General features: G+C 37.2%; 1 protein-coding gene across 2 annotated transcripts in view; it reads left to right on the top strand.

Annotated features, from left to right (window-relative positions):
* Positions 1 to 18,409, top strand: part of LOC104523408 (ubiquitin carboxyl-terminal hydrolase 22) — a 69,047-nt gene that overhangs the window by 39,788 nt on the left and 10,850 nt on the right. For both annotated transcript variants that reach the window (XM_010165969.1, XM_010165968.2), the window contains 4 exons: positions 1,244 to 1,413; positions 8,287 to 8,434; positions 15,679 to 15,784; positions 17,478 to 17,636. In XM_010165969.1, coding sequence (XP_010164271.1) covers positions 1,244 to 1,413; positions 8,287 to 8,434; positions 15,679 to 15,784; positions 17,478 to 17,636 — 583 coding nt within the window. The remainder of the gene's footprint in view (positions 1 to 1,243; positions 1,414 to 8,286; positions 8,435 to 15,678; positions 15,785 to 17,477; positions 17,637 to 18,409) is intronic.

The raw sequence follows: 18,409 nt of genomic DNA, 5'->3' as shown, positions 1-18,409 counted from the left end.
GAAAGATGCTAAAGAGCCCTTTGAGCACTATCTGGTGTACTGCAAGGGAACTGCACCAGTTTTAATTACCACAGCATTGCCAGCTGATACTTGTTTTTTTTCCTTTCCTGTGGAATGGCAAGGAAATTCTTCATTCTCTGTCAAATAATCCTGTTTTTTCATTCACTGTTTGTGTAGTAATCCCATTTATATTGCAGAAAAGGACTATGTTACTTTTAAATTAAAGCCAGTATTGTATCTATCAGTGCATTTTATCTTCTTTCAAAGTAAGTTTTTGATTAAAAATAGGCATTCTTGTCCACCTGATGCTCTTCTCATTTAGCACTCTTGTATGGTGGTATTATGTTAACATTTTGGAAGAATACTCAAGGATTTGAGCATGTTTTTCTTCTCGCTTAGACTTTGCAAATGACTGAAAAGCTTTCCCCACTCCTAACCTCTCTTCTGTTGTGCAACAAAAGAGCTTTCCTTTAAGCATCTTGGTTTCCAAGTACAAGAAATCAGCTCTGGGCATTACTGAACATTTGACTTAAGGTGTGATGAATCCTCTTATGCCAAGTTGAATTTTTTTTATGTATATTGTAGATTAATGTTTAATTTAGCTAAAACAAGTGTGGAACTAGTATTGTTCAGAGTTTCTCTTTAAGGTTGTCTGGTTCAGATCTTGGGTTTTGTACAAAAAAAAAGGATATGCTGTGTCTGCATTGGATGTCACAGCCTGACTTTGTTCTGTCAAGGCTGTTTCCTTTGCTGCCTGTCTTAGATGATTGTTGCATTATAACAGTACAAAAACTTTATTCTGGCTTCGTGACCTGCATGAGGGAAAGCCTTTTAAACTATCTAAAACTTACTTATTGATTTATTTAAGTGTATTGGTTCGTACTATAGTGAGTTTAACCAGTTGTCATTGCACTTTGGTATCAGCTTGGGAAGGGGGCACGTTTTGGTGACGTATGGCACAACAGCCATTGGACAGTAGTGCTATTTGGTGTTGCTGTACTTTGAGGTTTCCTTTGTTCTGAGAATTTAAAATAAATCCTAGTGTAGGTCAGAAGGCTTGTGGCAGCTTGTGCCTTGAGTACATCAAAACCAATAGCCTACCTAAAACATAAAACTGTGTGCTTGGAGCTGTGCATATACAGTAAATCTGTGGCAGTATTGTGAAAACTATATAAAAATGCAAATATACCGTTTTGTTAACTTGATAATGCTTATGCATCCCCTCCCCCTTCTGTCTTTATAGGTCTACGAGGGCTAATCAATCTTGGGAACACATGTTTTATGAACTGTATTGTCCAGGCACTTACCCACACTCCACTGCTGCGAGATTTCTTCCTCTCCGACAGGCACAAATGTGAAATGCAAAGCCCCAGCTCATGCCTGGTCTGTGAAATGTCTACGCTTTTTCAGGAGGTGAGTGCTGTTTGCCACAACAACATCACCTTTCCACAGGTGCTGGCAGTTTCTTACCCCAAAAGGGATTGTGTTCTGTTTGCAGATACAAAGGGAATGCAAATTACGTTACCCTCAAGATGTGGTAAAACAGAGCAGTAAAGATTGAGACCTTACTGTCAAAAATACCCGACTGCTGAAAAGGGAACTCTTGGCCTTTTAAGTCCTATTCCTAAGTCACATCATCCTTGTTTAGGCAAAGCTGGTATTGGAAATAATTACAGTGCTGCCTTCTCTTCTGAGACTGATCTGCAAGTCTTTAGTCTTAAAGCTGAATGCGTGCTTTAATTAAAGGTGCAACTTGTAACTGGAAAATATGTCACAGGCTCTTTGGGTGATAATGGGAGGAAGAATAAAATGATAGTACTGGATTATGTATTCTGTATAAATATTTTAAAGATCTCAATTCAGTGCTTTCTAACAGGGAGAAACATCTTTGCTATCATCTCTTAAGTGGAAACCCATTAACGGCCAAGAAGATGTAGAAAAGTGAATGTGTTGGTACAGTTTGTACCTTTCATGTACCAGCTGCTCTTTACCTTTCTCACTGAGGTGACTGGCTTTGCAATTTGTCTTTCTCTGTAGATCTAGTTTGTGCTGAATGAGGTAGGCATAATGTTTTCATCAATAAATAGCCAAAACAGCTTTTTAAACTATCTTAGTTCCATATCAGAAATGTAAGGACTATGGCTGGACATGGGCTTCTAGTTTTAAGATGAGTCTAAACAAACAAACAAATCCAGTCCTGTGCCTTTTTCTCAGCAGTAGATCTGCTTTCTTGATAAGTAAAAAAAAAAATAAATTTCCAAACAACAACAGCAAACCCAAAAAAATAACAAACAAGACCACACACACAAAAAAACCCCCAACCAAACCCCCCAAAAAAGCTATAGTACATGCTTCCACATTTGAGATAGCTGGAGAGTCTCTATGCAGAGCATGTCTTTTGTGTATGTGCTGTCATGGAAGTTCATTCAAACTGAGACCAACCTAAAATAGCTTTACCTTTATCTTGTTGCTTTCAATTTGATTTTACTTCTGTGCCTTTTTCACCAGAGGTTATTCTTTTTGGTCATTGCAGGTGAGTTAAACATATGTGGAAGATAAAGTCCCCCTTAACCGTTCTGGTACAAAGTTGTTTTCTGCTCATGTGAATCTGCAACTTTTCATGCTGTTTATCAGGCATTAGTTGTATGTTATACTTACTGTTTTTTGATTTATTTTTCAATTATTCCTGAGTCTGTGAGGAAGGAAGGTAAAAACAAAAGGCAGGCGTACCAATAGGTAGCAGCTGCAGGATTATTGAAACCAGATGTGCAGTTAAATGGGGAAATATCACTGCTAGATTAATTAAAAAAAAAAAAAATCAGTCATGGTGTAGAAATACCAGTTTCTGTACACTGTTAATACAGAAACCTATTTGCTTGTTTTTCAAAAAAAGACTCTGTTATAATCTTGATATCCTTTCATCAAATTGTGCTATAAAGCCTCATTCTGATTAGTATCACTGCATGCTGTTTACACATGTACATTTTTTAAAAAATCCCTTGGGAAGGGGGAAATGAGTATTGCATTACAGATTGAGAGGCTGGAGGAAAGATCAAGGCTGTCTAGGTAATGGGTTTTATTTCCATTTTTGTTTGTGGAGCTCTGATGGCCTAGGATGTCTTTCTCTAGACTTACGTACAGGCATGTAACAAAGAACGGGCTTTTATCCAAAATGGGGCTTAAATGCAACATTCTCCTTAGTTTCAATTGTAATCAACTTTGATTTCATACACAACTTTGGGAATCTCAGCCTTCATTTTCCCCAATCAAAATTCATGCCTACACTTGCATTAGTTCTAATAATTAATGTTCTGTGACATGAGGGTATCTGAATGAGGGAAGAGCCATATCTGTGATATCAGACTGTGAACATAGCATTACAGTAGTCTCTGTCCTTATTTCACATTGAAATGTTGCAGGAAAGTGTTGTGGGAGGACAAGAAAAAGTGACTCAACCACCTTGAAGTAAAACCAGAGCTTAGTCCTCCACCAGCAAAACTGTCATGTCTGTAACCAACTCTGTGTATTTTAACTTGCAAGCAGTAAATACCACGTTATGTTTATAGCTCTCTCAGCACTCATTGTAAAATTCTGTTTCCCAGTGAGTTTTAATTTCTCTACATTCAGAATTAAAACCAAAAACACGCATTTTTTTTGGATCAGACTGATTATCTTTCATCTCCCAACTATATGCAGTGGTTATGATGAAGATTCCTGCGCTGTCTGTGCAGAGATGAGGTCTGAACGAAGGAAGGCTAACCAGTGGAGATTTCACTGCTGTGGTTAAGAATTCCTTTGTAACTGAATTACTGGGGAAACTTTGGTTCAGGTTCTGTCTTGTTTTTGAGTAGCTTTCCCACCAGGATTAACTGATGTGGTTATCCCAAGGCATCTTACTCAGTGACAAACGATCGGGGCAAGGGTTAACTTCATCTCCCCTCCACCCTTCTTTTCTGAAGGTGTGATCTTAGGCAAATGGAATGTTAGGGGATCTGGTGAATACATGCCAGTAAGAACTCTCCAGGAGAAAAAGAGCCTGTTTTGAACATTAAATGAAATTTACTATTCATATTTAAGCAAGTTTTGCTATTTTGCTTCTTAAACAGAAAGCACTTGTGTCTCCTATCTTCCTCCCCTCCCCTTTTTTTTTAAAGATCATTTAGTTATATAGGCTGTGTGATTTCTCTGTGATAAATAGGAAGCTACAAAGTTGTTCTACCTTGAAGTAGATTGATGGTGAGTAATGAGTGTCAGATGGTTCTTAGAACTGAGGCTTTTTTTTTTTTCCTGGTAGCTTTTCTTGTGAATATGCCAAGCATTGAATCTCTGTTTGTTTTAAAAATATCTGACTGCATCAATTAACATTCTCATTTGTGCTACTTGAAACCTATTTCTCAATAGAACCATGACATGAATTACACTGCATAAGAAAAGGAATGAAAAGGATTTGGGAATAGCAAGATAGTGGTGAAACTGGATGGAGGGAAGATAGAACACACAGAATCTGTTCATTGAGCCTTTTGGCTGAAAGGGTTTGTTCACTGCTTTTTACCTACTGGTATTTGTGTTTTAGTCTTGCTTTGTCAATGAAAATTAAATTTCAGGATGGTCCACACCCTAAGATTGATCCAAATCACTTACAGAATAACCATTCAGGATGGTAGGATTAGCGGACCTGTATCTTGGTGTACTCTGTGACTTGAAATAAGCAAGAATACCTGGGAGTATAGCAGAATGCAGTGCATCCACTCAGAGATGTAAAGAACAAAGCTTGCTTTATTCCCATCGTTACTCATCCTCATGAACCTATCAAAGTGCACAGCACAACTATGTGGAGAGTTGAGAAGTGAGGACAAAGAGGAAAAAAAAATGAGGTGATTTATGGCTTTGATACCTTAAGATGGTACACTGTTGAAATGGCTTATGTATAAAATAAGTTACAACAAAGGTACAAGGGAGAAGAAGTAGTTAAAGCTCTTTATGTAGACAGAGGCCTTGCATTTTGTGATGGATAATACAGAGTTTGTGCTGATTTAGTATAATGTTTTCTCTGAAATAAGTATAGAACATACAGAGTGCATGCAAGCAAAATTTCTTATTTCTTGAACCATTGCTCCTTGTTGGGAAACCTCTAATAGATGTTCTTTTCTTCTGAAAGAAACATGTATTACCCACTCCCTTTATCCACTGTAAACTTTCAGAACACCTAGACTTAATTGGGAACCAATTTCTAAGAGGAGGTTTTACCTTCTGCAGTTGGACTGGAGCCTGGGACAGGTTTTATGCCTGTAGTTTATTGATTTCAAAGCTTGAGGACTGTTTAGTTGATACATATGCAGCATAGATCCTGTGTATCTGTTTGTTCACATAATTGGGAAACTTCTGTGCATATATTTTTTGGCAGGAGGAGTGCAGATGTGTGTGGTGGTGGTTTATTTTTTTAAACCTGACTAGTATCTGTATATTTTTGGTAACAATAATGCAAAATACAAAGCCTAGAATCCTCTAAATCCCCTATAGATTCTTCCTCTTAGGATACAACAGCAAATGTTCAAGTGCAAAAAGTAAAAGTTAATGTTACTGGGATTGTGTGTAAGCGTGGAGGCTTTGAATCCTGGTTTGGTTTCTTTTTCTCTTTTTTTTTTCCTTCCCTGGAACAGCAATTAAACAGTCTATTACCAAGCATTTTAAAATTGCTTAAACTAGTTCTCTCCAATATAAATAACTGATACTGCTGAATTGAAAAGAAATTTAAATAGAAATAGTTTTAAATAATATTTGGAAGAATTGTGCCACTGTAGTGTTTTAAAGATGACTTGCAAATACTTCATTATTTATATTTGCACACTTTAATGAAAAGGTTTGTATAATATAAGACTTTACATGGACTTTTTTTCCTTTTTGTGGATTGGAGTAGCTCTGATAGGCTGTTCTTCCCAGCAACAAGGAAATGACAGCGATGGGGATGGATGTTTTATACGTTCCAGTTAAAATATTGCTATTGAGTATGCTCAGATTCTTTTGTTTCATTTTTGATTTGTTAGAATAGTGAACCTTTCCCTCACCCCCATGTATTTTCAACAGCTTTCTTACTAGGTATGTTTCTAGTTTCTGTGTGATAATAGTTAATAATTTGATAAAGCTTCTTGTTAGGTTTTTCTCAGCCTAATGAAGCACTGGCGAATGTAAAAATCTGCTGGCAGGTCTAGTGTCTGCAGTGGAGTAATTATGGAGAGTGCTGTTGGTTAAAATGACTGGAGAGCTCTGGGACTAATTGTAAGGAGTGACAGAACAGAGAAGTTTTATTGCTGCAGTTCCCTGAATTATGTTGAGCAGCAGCTGCGTCAGCAGATTTCAATTACCGTACTACTGCTCCAGTCCCTTGGTGTCATTCTTGTTGGCATCAGAGTTAACTATTGATCTTTTTATTTATAGAAGCATTTTGTGGTGTTTGGCTGTAGAGGTATATCTGCTTGTTTGGAAAAAGCAGAACTTGCAGTAAAGAAATTTCTTTGCAAGGAAATATTCTAAAACCCATTAGAAAATCCTACAGAAATAAGGATTAGATGAGAAGATTGTACTATTTTTTGCATATCTGTCCCTTAAAATACAATGTATTTTATCTAGGCAGGTTTGTAGCATAATGCCTCTGCTTGCAATGATATAAAATGCTCAGAGACTGGGCAGGGAGGAACTCAGGGCTGGGGAAGGAAGACTGCTTTTCCACTGAGAGTGAGAAATTATATACTGCTGGGATTTTAAATCTTATTTTGTTCTGCTTACTGTCTCCTGTTTGGGAAGAGTAACTGAAAATAAACCACCATTGATTTGAGAGGATCTTGGCAAAATGTAATCATGGTGTTTTAGGCACCCTTTACTGGCAAAACACCTTTTCCAAAGGTTAAGGAAGGCAAAATGACTTAGAAATTTTCACTTACTGAAAATAAAATGTTACCCTGTTAAAAACAGTCTGAAGCCCAAGTGAATAAACTCTTCTGGACCTTTTCTGGCTCCCTGCAGGGATACCACACGTATCTCTGCTTTGCTTTTGGAACTGGTATCACGGTGCAGGGGTTCTCGAACAGATATGGAAGGCAGCTTGCTCAAGAAGGGGACTGTTAGCTTTAGTGTCAGACTCTGGATGCCAGAATTGGCAGCAGAATTGAGGACCCAGGAAGATGAAAGTAGAAGAGTTAACAGCAGTAGCACTTGGATGAAACTGGAGAGGGGAAGAGGGTAAAGGAAGGTGCTGAGCCTCAACCCAGGGAAACAGACCCTTAGCGTGGCAGGATTTTTGGTGCATTTTTTTGTGTTTTGTTTTGTCTTTAAGTGGGACATTGCTGGATTTTATTTAAAATAAATAAAAAATTTCTGTAGGCAGTTATCTGTCCTCCTCTTCTGTGCTGATTTACCTCCCCAGCTGTGTGTCACCACGCAGCAGTAGTGTTTCACATCATGGTTTTGCTGACTGAATAATTTGTCTGTAATAACATGCTTCTGGCAAAATCACCTGGTGCAATTTCAATCACTACGGTAGCCAGCTCATCAGATTTTGACTGAAGCAGATTAAGAAGCAGATGCAGGAGTTGGTCCAGGAGCAGAACTCCAGCAGTGACATCCTGCAGGAGCGGTAACGGGCGGCTGACTTTGGGGACAGGTGAATGAAGTGATCTTCAGCTCTGGCAGACAGCTGTGCTGAATACAGCTGTTCCTAAAGCCTCGTGCTGCTGTAGCTATACAGTGAAAGGCCAATACTGGCACGAGGCTGCTATCCTGCTTGTAAATTTTCCATAAGACAGGATCATGCACAGCCATTGGATTCAGTAAGTTACTGTGGCTGGGTTCAGGGGCTGCATGGCAGTTGGCATCTGATATTCTCATTTTCAGTGTTTGTCCTGATTTTGAGGGCATGTCATTTGTGAATGAAATTGCTGATCTCTTGCAAATGTAGGAATTTTTTTTTCCCTCAGGTTATTTTAACAAAAGCCAGTGATATCAGTAAGAATTTTTGAGTGTTCCCCCCTCGCCCCCCCTTTTTTTATTTTAGGCTAATCTATCACAAAATGAAGGAATTTCAAGGGAAAAAATAAGAGGTGCTCATTTCTGAGATCACTGCTTCAGTAGTCTATGATAAAAAGCTGTCTCTGTATTCTATTATTAAGGCTATCAGAATTAAATGGTTTAACTTTATTTGACTAATTGCACTCATTTAAGTTTTTTAATAATTAACTGCACTGAGACTGTGTAACTTTTTAACAGTCATGTCCTTTTCTTTGCTTTGAGCAGTTTTACTCTGGGCACCGATCTCCTCACATTCCATATAGGTTATTGCACCTGGTATGGACTCATGCACGGCATTTAGCAGGGTACGAGCAACAAGATGCACACGAGTTCCTCATTGCTGCATTAGATGTGCTACACAGACACTGCAAAGGTAAGGCTTGTACTGAGTCTCCAATCAACAAGGAATACTGGATCAAAAGGAGGTAGAATAATCTCTTCTTAAATTAAGTGTAGTGTCTTCCAGTACAGCAGTCTTAGCAAATTCCTTTTAAAATGTTTGGTAGACTTAAAGGAAAAGATTTATAAATAAATTAAGAAACCATTCCCACTGTCAAAATTATTACCTAGAGTTAGAAGCAGACAAGACTGTACATTGATTTGAATCACCAGCATGTTCTTCTCTTACTGGTTGTGAGTCATTGTCTTTTCTTTTAAATTGCTATTTTAATTCTATTTATACTTGAGGTAGTTAGAACTCTTACTCAGTGTGTCATGGGACTGATGAAAATAACATAGGGGAGGCTATGGCTGTTCTACTTAAATATTATTCTGCTGTATTTATTATGCCAAATTGTGTACAGAAATATGAATAAAAAAATAGTATTTGGTTTTGGTATCTTTTAGTCTGTATATGAAAATACATAATTGCACAATACAGTAAAAATATTCAGTGACATGCTTTTAGAGATGAAGTATTGTAAGTCTTCAGTTGATCTAGGAACATCATATGAAGTTATGTATTTCATCTTAGTTAACTAAATCTGAACTGAAAATTCAAATGTTTGATCTAGCTTGATTCACTTAAGCACAGAAATTTTTACTTTTCTTATAAGGGAAAAATAGTAGGGTTGATAGCAAAACAAACAAAAAATCCTTAGTCACTAAAAATAAGCTTTAAAGCCTCTAGTGCACTTAGAAAGGCACTTACAGGTTGTTTTTTTGCCTCATCAGAGGACTATCAAAGGGAGGGCAGCTGCTGCTGCTTTGAAACATTTTGAAGTCTTGCTTTTATCTTTGAGATAGTCTTACCTGGTAGCAGATGTGTTCAGATTCATAATAGGTGTCCTCCAAAAGAGTCTTCTCCAAAAAGAGTACTTCTGAGGACAGGAGTACATAGAACAGAGTTATTTTGTAATTATTAATATCTATCATTTGTCAGTCGCTAACTAAAATTCAATAAGCTAATGAAACTAGTATTGAAGTCCTGTAAGGAATGGAGTCTGTCCACATGCTGACTTCTCACTTCTTAACACTAAATAAACTCAGCTGCAAATAGAATAGTTCATGGTTCCTGTAAAGTTTCTGATCTAACAAATGCTGAAGCTTTTATATCATCTTTAATATAAAACGATGTTCATATATCTTCTGTACTTCCCAATTAGTTCATGAAGGAGGAATATTTTCTTCTCAGAATTATGAAGCAAAAACTTTCAACAGTAAAGGTCTCTGCTCTCTTTTCAAAGAATCTGGAAATCTGTGGGGGGGTTTTGTTGTTTGTTTGTTTTGTTTTTTTAAATGTGTGGTTTGGCTTTAAATAAAGAATCTGTCTGATGTATCTTCTGCAACTACCACCAAATCAAGCTTTCTCAACAGTTTATTTATTCTTGGTTCTATTTGGCCTCTCCAACCTGAATGAAAATTAAACTCTGATCTGTCCTAAAACTTGGAAAACTGATAGACATTCTTTGGAAAAAGTGTGTGCATGTGTGTGGACTATTTTACTACTGGTTGGATATCACAGATGTGTTGAAAACATTGACCTCTGAATTGGTATCAAGTTTCATAATGGTTTTAGACAGCTTTAATTGAATTAGGGGTTTTTGCACCTTTAGTACTGAACTTTTTTGGGTTGTGGCAAAGGTGCCATTTACATTCCAGGCAAGGACTGAAATTCAGTTACTTAACGGATATCCTTCAATCTGAGCTATTTGTATGGACATAACTAAGCTGTTAACAGTGCTACTAGTGGGAAGGCATTAGCACGAGATCTCTGACATCTGTGCACCCAGGTTTTGAAATTTCTGTTTCTGAAGAAATGGACTTTTATTAAACTACAGTAAATAATATATACCACATCAAGGTAATTTAAAAGAAGTGGTTGAGCAGTTGTGTGGGAACCAAACCGGTTCATCTAAACCAGAATTTCAAGTATGGTCATGATAATCCCCTTTTGGAATTAACTAGTTTGCTATATAATGAGAAAGTTTTCCCACTTACATACTTATGTATGCACACAGACACACACATGTGAAGAATACATACATTAAAATATTATTACTAATAGTGAGAACTTGTTCTAGAGCTACAATAAGCAAATAATGCCTCATCTGACAATATTAAATATTTATTTTACTGAATCAGAAGAGCTTTTCAATTTTCCAGTCAATAGTAATTGACTACAATTAACACACAGTGAAGTAAAATAAAGTATGGGGAAGATTTTTTCCAAAAGCTGTAGTTTTTGGACATTATTCATGATAACAGAGGCTTCAGGCACCAGAATAAGTGAAAGTGTTATGCTAAGAACTGTATAAATGTCCAGTGATATTTGTTTGGCAAACACTGGTCACTTAGCCCTTTTCCATTCCATTTATTCTGCTCTCTGGGAAGTGTCCTAGTGCAAGTCAGAGAAGGGTTTGAATGCTCATTAATAACTGTCATTGCCTAAATTAGGAAAAATAAATGATTTGGGGGCATTTAAAGGTGGTAAGTTTTGTAATACTGCATCCTATGAAGCATAAAATTAACTACCCTGGGATTCATATAGGGGCTGGCCCAGGTAGTTGTTTGTTTATTTGGTTTTTAATGCTGGTTGAATTTATACTTTGTTTTAGTGGCATCTGTGACGTTTTGGGAGCCCAGGGTACCTGTATGATCACCCATGTAAATGATGTCTCGGGGTGATAGCTCTGCTTGTGCGAGCACAGTTGTCTTGAGCTGTGTCAGGGCAGATTCTGAACACTTAACAGGGCTCCTCTGTGCTGCTAGAGTAATATAAAATATTTCAGAATAAAAGGAATCTAGTCTGTCATGCTTATGCGTTGCTATGTTTCATTCCAACAGCTGGAGAATGATGGACTAACTGGAATGTAGTATTTTGATAAAAAAATACTTAAAAATGCTAAGCTATTAATTACTCTTCTTTCTCTACCATTGACCCAAAGTGTGCACAAGGGCTGTCCTTAAATGCATGCTCCAACTAAAAAAGCAAGAGCTTTTCTTGAATCTGAATTCTTTTTCCAATGTTGCTACTCTAAATGACATTTAAAGTTGTACCTGCGTTTTGTGCTGTTCTGGTCTCTCTTGCTGGTTTGATAGTGCTCAGAATTCTGCAGTGTCATTGGACATTGGCATTTGTGGTCCATCTCACCACAAAAGATTCCAAATGAGATTCAGAGCTTACTGTTCATCAGATATTGGCTTCTTCTCCAGAGTAATGCTATGAACAGCCTTGCTGGAGAGCTAATGGCCACCTTCTTTGTACTGAAGTCTGACCATTCACCTGGACATTGGCATATGTTGTCTTTGATCTTTAAAATACATGACAACTTTGATTTTAGATCTCTGAGTATGTTTGGATTACAGAAGATGCTGAAAACGATCAGACATTGGTGTGTTGCTTCTTGCACGTTCTTAAACTCTTCTATGAAGAGCAAGTACAAAATATACCCCACTCCTTGGATGGGATCCTTCAGGAGTTCCAGGGCTCTTATTTGTTAGAGGAGTGTAAATAATGGATGTTCCTGCTCAGTCTGTAAAGCATTAGGTCAGCTTTTAGTCGATATGACAGATGTATCTTAATTATCAGTGCTCTGGAAGAAATTCAGGGTTTTAATTCGGCAGTCTCTCATGAGAGTGAGGTTCCAGTCATCCAAACACTTTGCAGTTTACTAGCTTTGTCTCAGACATATTCAAACTTGGAGAAACTTAGACCAGAATTGTTATTTTCTTGTATGGAGCAAGGCTGCCATTCAAAAATTAATATTCAGCCTAGTGAAATCACTAGCTGTGGGGTTTTTTAAATTTATTTATTAAAAGAGCACCAACAATCAAGCAGCAGAGAGTGACAGAGATGGGCATTTGTTCACAAAGGTTCAAAAAGCTAGATTAAAAAAATGGAAGTAATCCTATGTTTTTATCCTAAACTTTATTCAGACAATCTTGTTCAGTTGTCTAACAAAAGAGAGTAGTACTTTAAAGCTGATTATTCCTCATTTATCTGGTTTTCATGAAGCATTTTGCATTCATCTTTAAGAAGGACTGCTACAAAGCAAATGTGAAGCCTGGTGCTAGGTATCATAACAGAGAAAGAATGCTGGGCTGAGATTTGGGAGTAAAATACTACCCTGCTCTGTGAGTTCTGCAGGACATTCATGGGGACTGATAAAACGTATGCTTGTGAAACATGAGCCATATAAATTCATGTGTATACTGCTTTGTCATAAAGAATAACAATCACACGCTCAGAACATGAGAGGCCAAAGTAAAGCAGAAAAGTCAACGTTAATGTCTTGTTTATATAAATGCCCCTTTTAGAATCTGGCAATATAAAAATCTTTTTTCTCATTTAAAATAAATACTGTAAGTTGGAGGCAAAAACTTCTTTATTTTTATTTCAAAAACAATAGCAATGTTAAAAAGTAATCTATAGCTGTTCTTTGTTATTTACCTTTATTTTTATAAATGTGTATATATTTGACCACAAGTTAATATGCTTAGTTATTGCACAGACACAGTAGTAACTTCTGTTTATTTTTTTTAAGAGGAGTTGCATTTAATTTGAATGCAAACTTTTAAACTCAATTTTCTACCATTCTCATAATTATATTAGTGTATATACCAATGGATTTTCAAGTTAGGTTTTAGTCTTGTGCTTCACTTACAAGAAGCTGTTAATTTCCCTAGTAGGAATTATGACCAGCTTTAAAAAGAAAAATATATGAAACTAAAACCTGCTTTGTAAGACAGAAATGTTGAAGGGAACCTTAACTTGAGCACAACAATCTAGCAGCTTCTAGTTCTCAGCTGCATAATATACCTCCTCTCAGCATCTGTTACATATTGACAAGTGTGAGTAGGTGGTAATATTTTTTTTTCCTTTTTCTTTTTTTTTTTTATCTCTTTTCTAACCAAATGTCATGGGAAATAATGTTGAGTGGGTAATGCCCTTCTGTTTTGCTGGGAACAAGCTCGCAGGATATTCTTTTGAGACCCTCTCATCACTGATCCTAATTGACTGGTATAATTGAAAAGGGAGTATTTGTTCTCTCCCGTAGGTGGAAACGGTTGTCTGTTAAAGGTGTCCAACAGGGATATTACCTGTGGTCCAGGGAAAATCTCTAGATGCTGTTTCTCTGCTTTTACCCCCTTGAAACAAAACAGAGGGAGATAATGTTTCCAATGGTGAGATTACAGAGTTGCGGCAGTTGCCTGTTGTTTCTTTAAAAAGGAAAAGTGGAGTTTTAAAAACCAAGATAAAAACAATTAAATCATTTTTCTGAAAATCCACATGTAGTCTTTAAAGCTTATAAGTGATCTTTTTATAAAAGTGAAGAATGTCTTGTACAGTCTCTGCTTTTTATGCTCCATTCATTGGCTTAGCATAATTGAGACCTTAAAAAGATCTTAAGTTCAGTAAGATTTTAGCTGAAATTCCCATCAAGAAATGCCTGAGACTTGGTCTGATAACCCCTAACTTGAACCTTGTACATTTGAAATTTAATTTTAGAGGATTTTGTTCAAGAGCCATTTTAAGGAAACAATATGCTTTTCTGGACAATTCAAACAAAAGTTTCTAAAGCAGGCAGCTGAGTGACAGCTTTTCTGAGGCCTTTAGGATCTAATTAATTGCAGTGGCCCAGTGCAGCTTAGCAGGTAACACCTATGTCTACTTTTGCACACTTAGTATCAGGTGGAACCTTTATGAGTTTACTTAATATTTGCCAAGAAAATTCTAAAGCTTCACTGGGGGGGAGTTGGGGGAAATAATCTCATTCCTCTCTGCTGCAAGAAGACTCCAGCTAGAGCATCATAGACACAAGAGAAGTGGTGGGCTTTTGCCCTATGCTTTTAGTTTCTTTAGGTGTTTTTTTTAAAATGCTTGACTAGAAATTAATTATTTTTGAGTAATAGCTCTGATTTGAGAAGTCAGCATCTTTAGTATATGATTTCTGAAACTGAAATAGTTCGTAGTAAGTTAAATATGGCAAAACTTGATTCTGTCTTAGCAGTTTCTGTTGTAGGAGATTGGAAGACATCTTAAGATGTACTTTACAAAATAATTAGCTGGTGCTGTGAAATAGTTTGTATGTGTATCTCTGTTTACAAAGCAAACCCAATTGTCTCTACCTTAACCAAGGAAATAAGCAGTACAGTCTTGGAAAGCAAAGAATCTTGTATCCCTCCTAGTTCACCTACGGGGAATGGAAGGAGTATGCTTTAAAGTTGAGAACTGTGCCAAGAAATTTTTGGTTATTTAATGCTCTGGTTGATGTAAAAAAAGCTGAATTGGCCTAATCTCAGCACTCAAATCATAAAACTGAATTGCTGTGCTCCTGAGACCTACAGTGACAGTTTATAATGGTTAAAAGATGGGTATGCGTCCATTGTGCCCCTTGGGAATGTAGAGGATTGCTGTGTCTCTGAAGAAGCCGGAGGAGGACACAGCACTTATCTTCCCACTTCAGATAAGGACATCTTTCATTTTCTCACTGGTGCCAACTTGAACAGAAGGTACACGTTTATGTTGAAAGGACAGGATGCAGACAGCAGGCTGGAGGTTAATGGGTCTTAACAAACCTCCTTCCCTCACTCTGATCTCAGAAGTTGACTGGGATAGAATTAAAAAGTAGCATTTGCTGACATTTCTCCTCTCTGTTCATCTAGGGAAATCATGTGTTATTGAATACTCTGCCTAAGCAAAAACTAGTGTTTCTGTGGAAAAGAGCTGGCCATTTGTTTAGATACAAATGCTGCATGGTGGTGCTCTTAAATGAAGTTGAAATATTCATTTTCATCAACCAACTTGGCAACTCCTTCGTCTTAGGAACTGATCTTTATACCAGAGTGCAAAGCACATCTCTGTGAAGGGAGATAGTGCTATACCCTGAAAAAGGGTTTGGCTGATGGCTGATATGGCTTAAAACTTCACCTCTACAGCAGTTAACTGCATTTAGTCACCTTCTGATTATCCTTCCTATTTTTCTAGGAATTCTCTTCTTGTTTCCTTGTTTTTCCTTCAGTGCACAACATTTTCCAGGTTCTATATTTTCTATGTGAACTTGCAGTATATTTATAAGTTTGCATTATAAAGAGTTACTGGAGGCACAGTCCAAGACAAACCACTATTCCTTCAAAGGATTTTTGACTTCTGTGTCTGTGTTTGCATTCCTCCAGGTGATGATAACGGGAAGAAGGCCAACAACCCCAACCACTGTAACTGCATCATAGACCAAATCTTCACAGGCGGACTGCAGTCTGACGTTACCTGTCAAGTCTGCCAGTAAGTCATGTTGTTCTGATTCTGTACTCTGATTTGAATCTGTACACCCTCTGATGGGCAGCAGTGTACTGAATCTTTTCTTTTTTCAATACCAGTAAAATACCAGCAAAATTCCAGCAAGACAAGAACTGTTTGAATACAGCATCAGCTAAATGCAATCAATTACTAGTTAACTGTCTGATATTAAGACATACCAAAAAAGCTACCTGGAAAGCATCACAGGCTTAAGGACATAAACTTTTTACTATTCTGTAAAAGATTGGTCTTTTCCAAGTTCTGAGAAGACTCCCAAGATCTCTTTGGTTTTGAAAGTATGTAATTGCCTCTACATTTGAAGAAAATTCTGATATGCAGCCGTGTTTTCCTTCAGTTAGGAGCCTCATGTATCATCAGGAATGGTTTCAAAGAGGCTGATGCCTAATGTAATCTCAGGTATCAGCAAGTGAATGTTTTACAAGAGTAAGGAAAAATGTATTTGTTGTTCTACTCTGTGTACTGGAGCAAGTTGACTTCTCTTTCAAGATCTTTGGTGCTCCTATAGTGCAGAAGTCAAGAGTTCTTGGTTTTTTTTATTCTGTATAATTACTTACGCTGTCCCACAGATGGACTGTTGTGCTGTGCTTGTTTGAATCTGCTTTTATTCTCAGTTTCCTGGAGAAACTTGCAGAAGATTTACTGTAAGGAAAACATGAAATTTTGTTCTGTGCCTCATAAAGCCACAGAATCCTTATACGATAATAAAAAGCTTGATGTGTTATGACATCATATTAGCATTGATGAAACTTTAACAAAAGATGTTTTTTTTTGGAAATTGACAACTTTTACACAAATGAAGCTGGAAAAAAGGCAGAATATTGTAGGCTTAATGAGATCACAGAGTGAAAGACACTAGCTTTAGTATAAGAGAACACTTAAAAAATAAGCATAACATGCAAACAGATAATGCTTCCAAATGAGGAGCTTAGACCCCTGAAATTCTGGAGTTCTCTTTAAAATGTAGATGCTAGAAGAAAAGATTTGAGTTAAAATTTTGAGAAGCTTTTTCCATAGTCTAGCTGTTGGCTTGTCTTCAGCTGTCTTGTAGAGAAATCTGATTGAGAACTTACACTACTTCTTGATGCATTTATTCTTCGGCCTTTCAAATTCCAAATGCTGTAGGAGATGCTAATACAAACTGCAAAGCTTAATTCAGTGACAGTGAACTTTGCTGTATAGCAAAAGTATTTGCCTCTCTCTTTATCAAAGTAGCCTTAAACACCATCTTCCATGTCTTAACCAGAGAACCATGCTTCTAAACTAGTTGGATTGCACGTAACTATCATCATAGACGTTAGCTGGTTTGTACTGGTCAATAGTATGACCAGTACCTCTATCTCTGAGTAACCCCGCTTGTTCACTTTGAGTCACAGGGCTCCTTCCAGTGAGTTGGGAGAATGTATTAAATGCATATATTTTGCATCTAGTGCATCACGTACATTTCCTAAAACATAAGACTTTTAAATATTCAGGAAAACAATCAGTTGTGGGAAAACACTCTGGAGCAACTTTATTTTCTGTCATCTTTGAGTGCCCTCTAGGGGTGACGTAGATCCCATAGTTCTTAAAAGTAAGTGTCTGGAGTGCACCTTAAAGTGAGAGAGACTGTTAATTTTGCTTTTTTTAAACATATATTAAACTGCTTTCTTTTTCATAGTGGCGTTTCCACAACGATAGACCCATTTTGGGACATCAGTTTGGATTTGCCAGGCTCCTCCACCCCGTTCTGGCCGCTGAGTCCAGGGAGTGATGGCAGTGTTGTAAATGGGGAAAGCCATGTATCGGGCACCACCACTCTCACAGACTGCTTGCGAAGGTAGGAGATGAGACAAATACAATTTTGATGGATCAAAAAGAATTTGGCTTCATTCTTTTCTCCAGGTGGCACTGAACAATGGGAGTAAGTGATGCTTTGTGATGAGGTTATCCGCAAACAATATTTTTATACATATTTTAGGGTTTTTTGCATGAGAGAAAATGAGAAGGTGAAGAAGGCTCAGAGCAGCAGTAGGCTTAACAATTAGCAATCAAAACCAGTTGCCACGTGATGCAAAAAGAAAGCAAATTTTACATTGGCTGCTGCAAGGCAATGTGGGTTTAAATGACTGAAACCACTCGTGTCTGTCTCCATGTTCTTAGTTGTGTCAGCTAAGCAAGCACATAAACAGAGTTCACAATGCATTTAATATTTGTCTAAGTTATAACACTAAATATGAATCTGATTTTGCTCTAAGCAGAGCTGAGGGTCCACTATTGCCCGCTTAGCTGTGGGGATGGATTTAGGAATTAAAGGAATGGAGCTTTCAAAAAGAAAAGATAATTCTGAGCAGGAAACCACTGAGGCATCTTGGAAACAAGAGAGAATGTTATGGCTTCATATACCATTAACTTGGATCTTGTAGTAGATCTGAAAGTGGTTCTCTTGTGGCAAATGCAGATATTTGTCAAAGATACTTGTCTGAGGAAGAGGTTACCTGTAGCCTGGGGCAAAACTAATCCTTCTGAAATAAAAATTAATAGCCTATGACATCTGATTTCTAGCCTTCTTGATACTTTTAAGATCAATAATTTTAAGAAAACAAGACAACT

Source organism: Antrostomus carolinensis, unplaced genomic scaffold (assembly GCF_000700745.2).
Source record: "Antrostomus carolinensis isolate BGI_N321 unplaced genomic scaffold, ASM70074v2 scaffold19744, whole genome shotgun sequence".
Taxonomy (NCBI): Eukaryota; Metazoa; Chordata; class Aves; order Caprimulgiformes; family Caprimulgidae; genus Antrostomus; species Antrostomus carolinensis.
The sequence above is the reverse complement of the archived record's forward strand: the minus strand, read 5'-3'. Positions and strand labels throughout refer to the sequence as shown.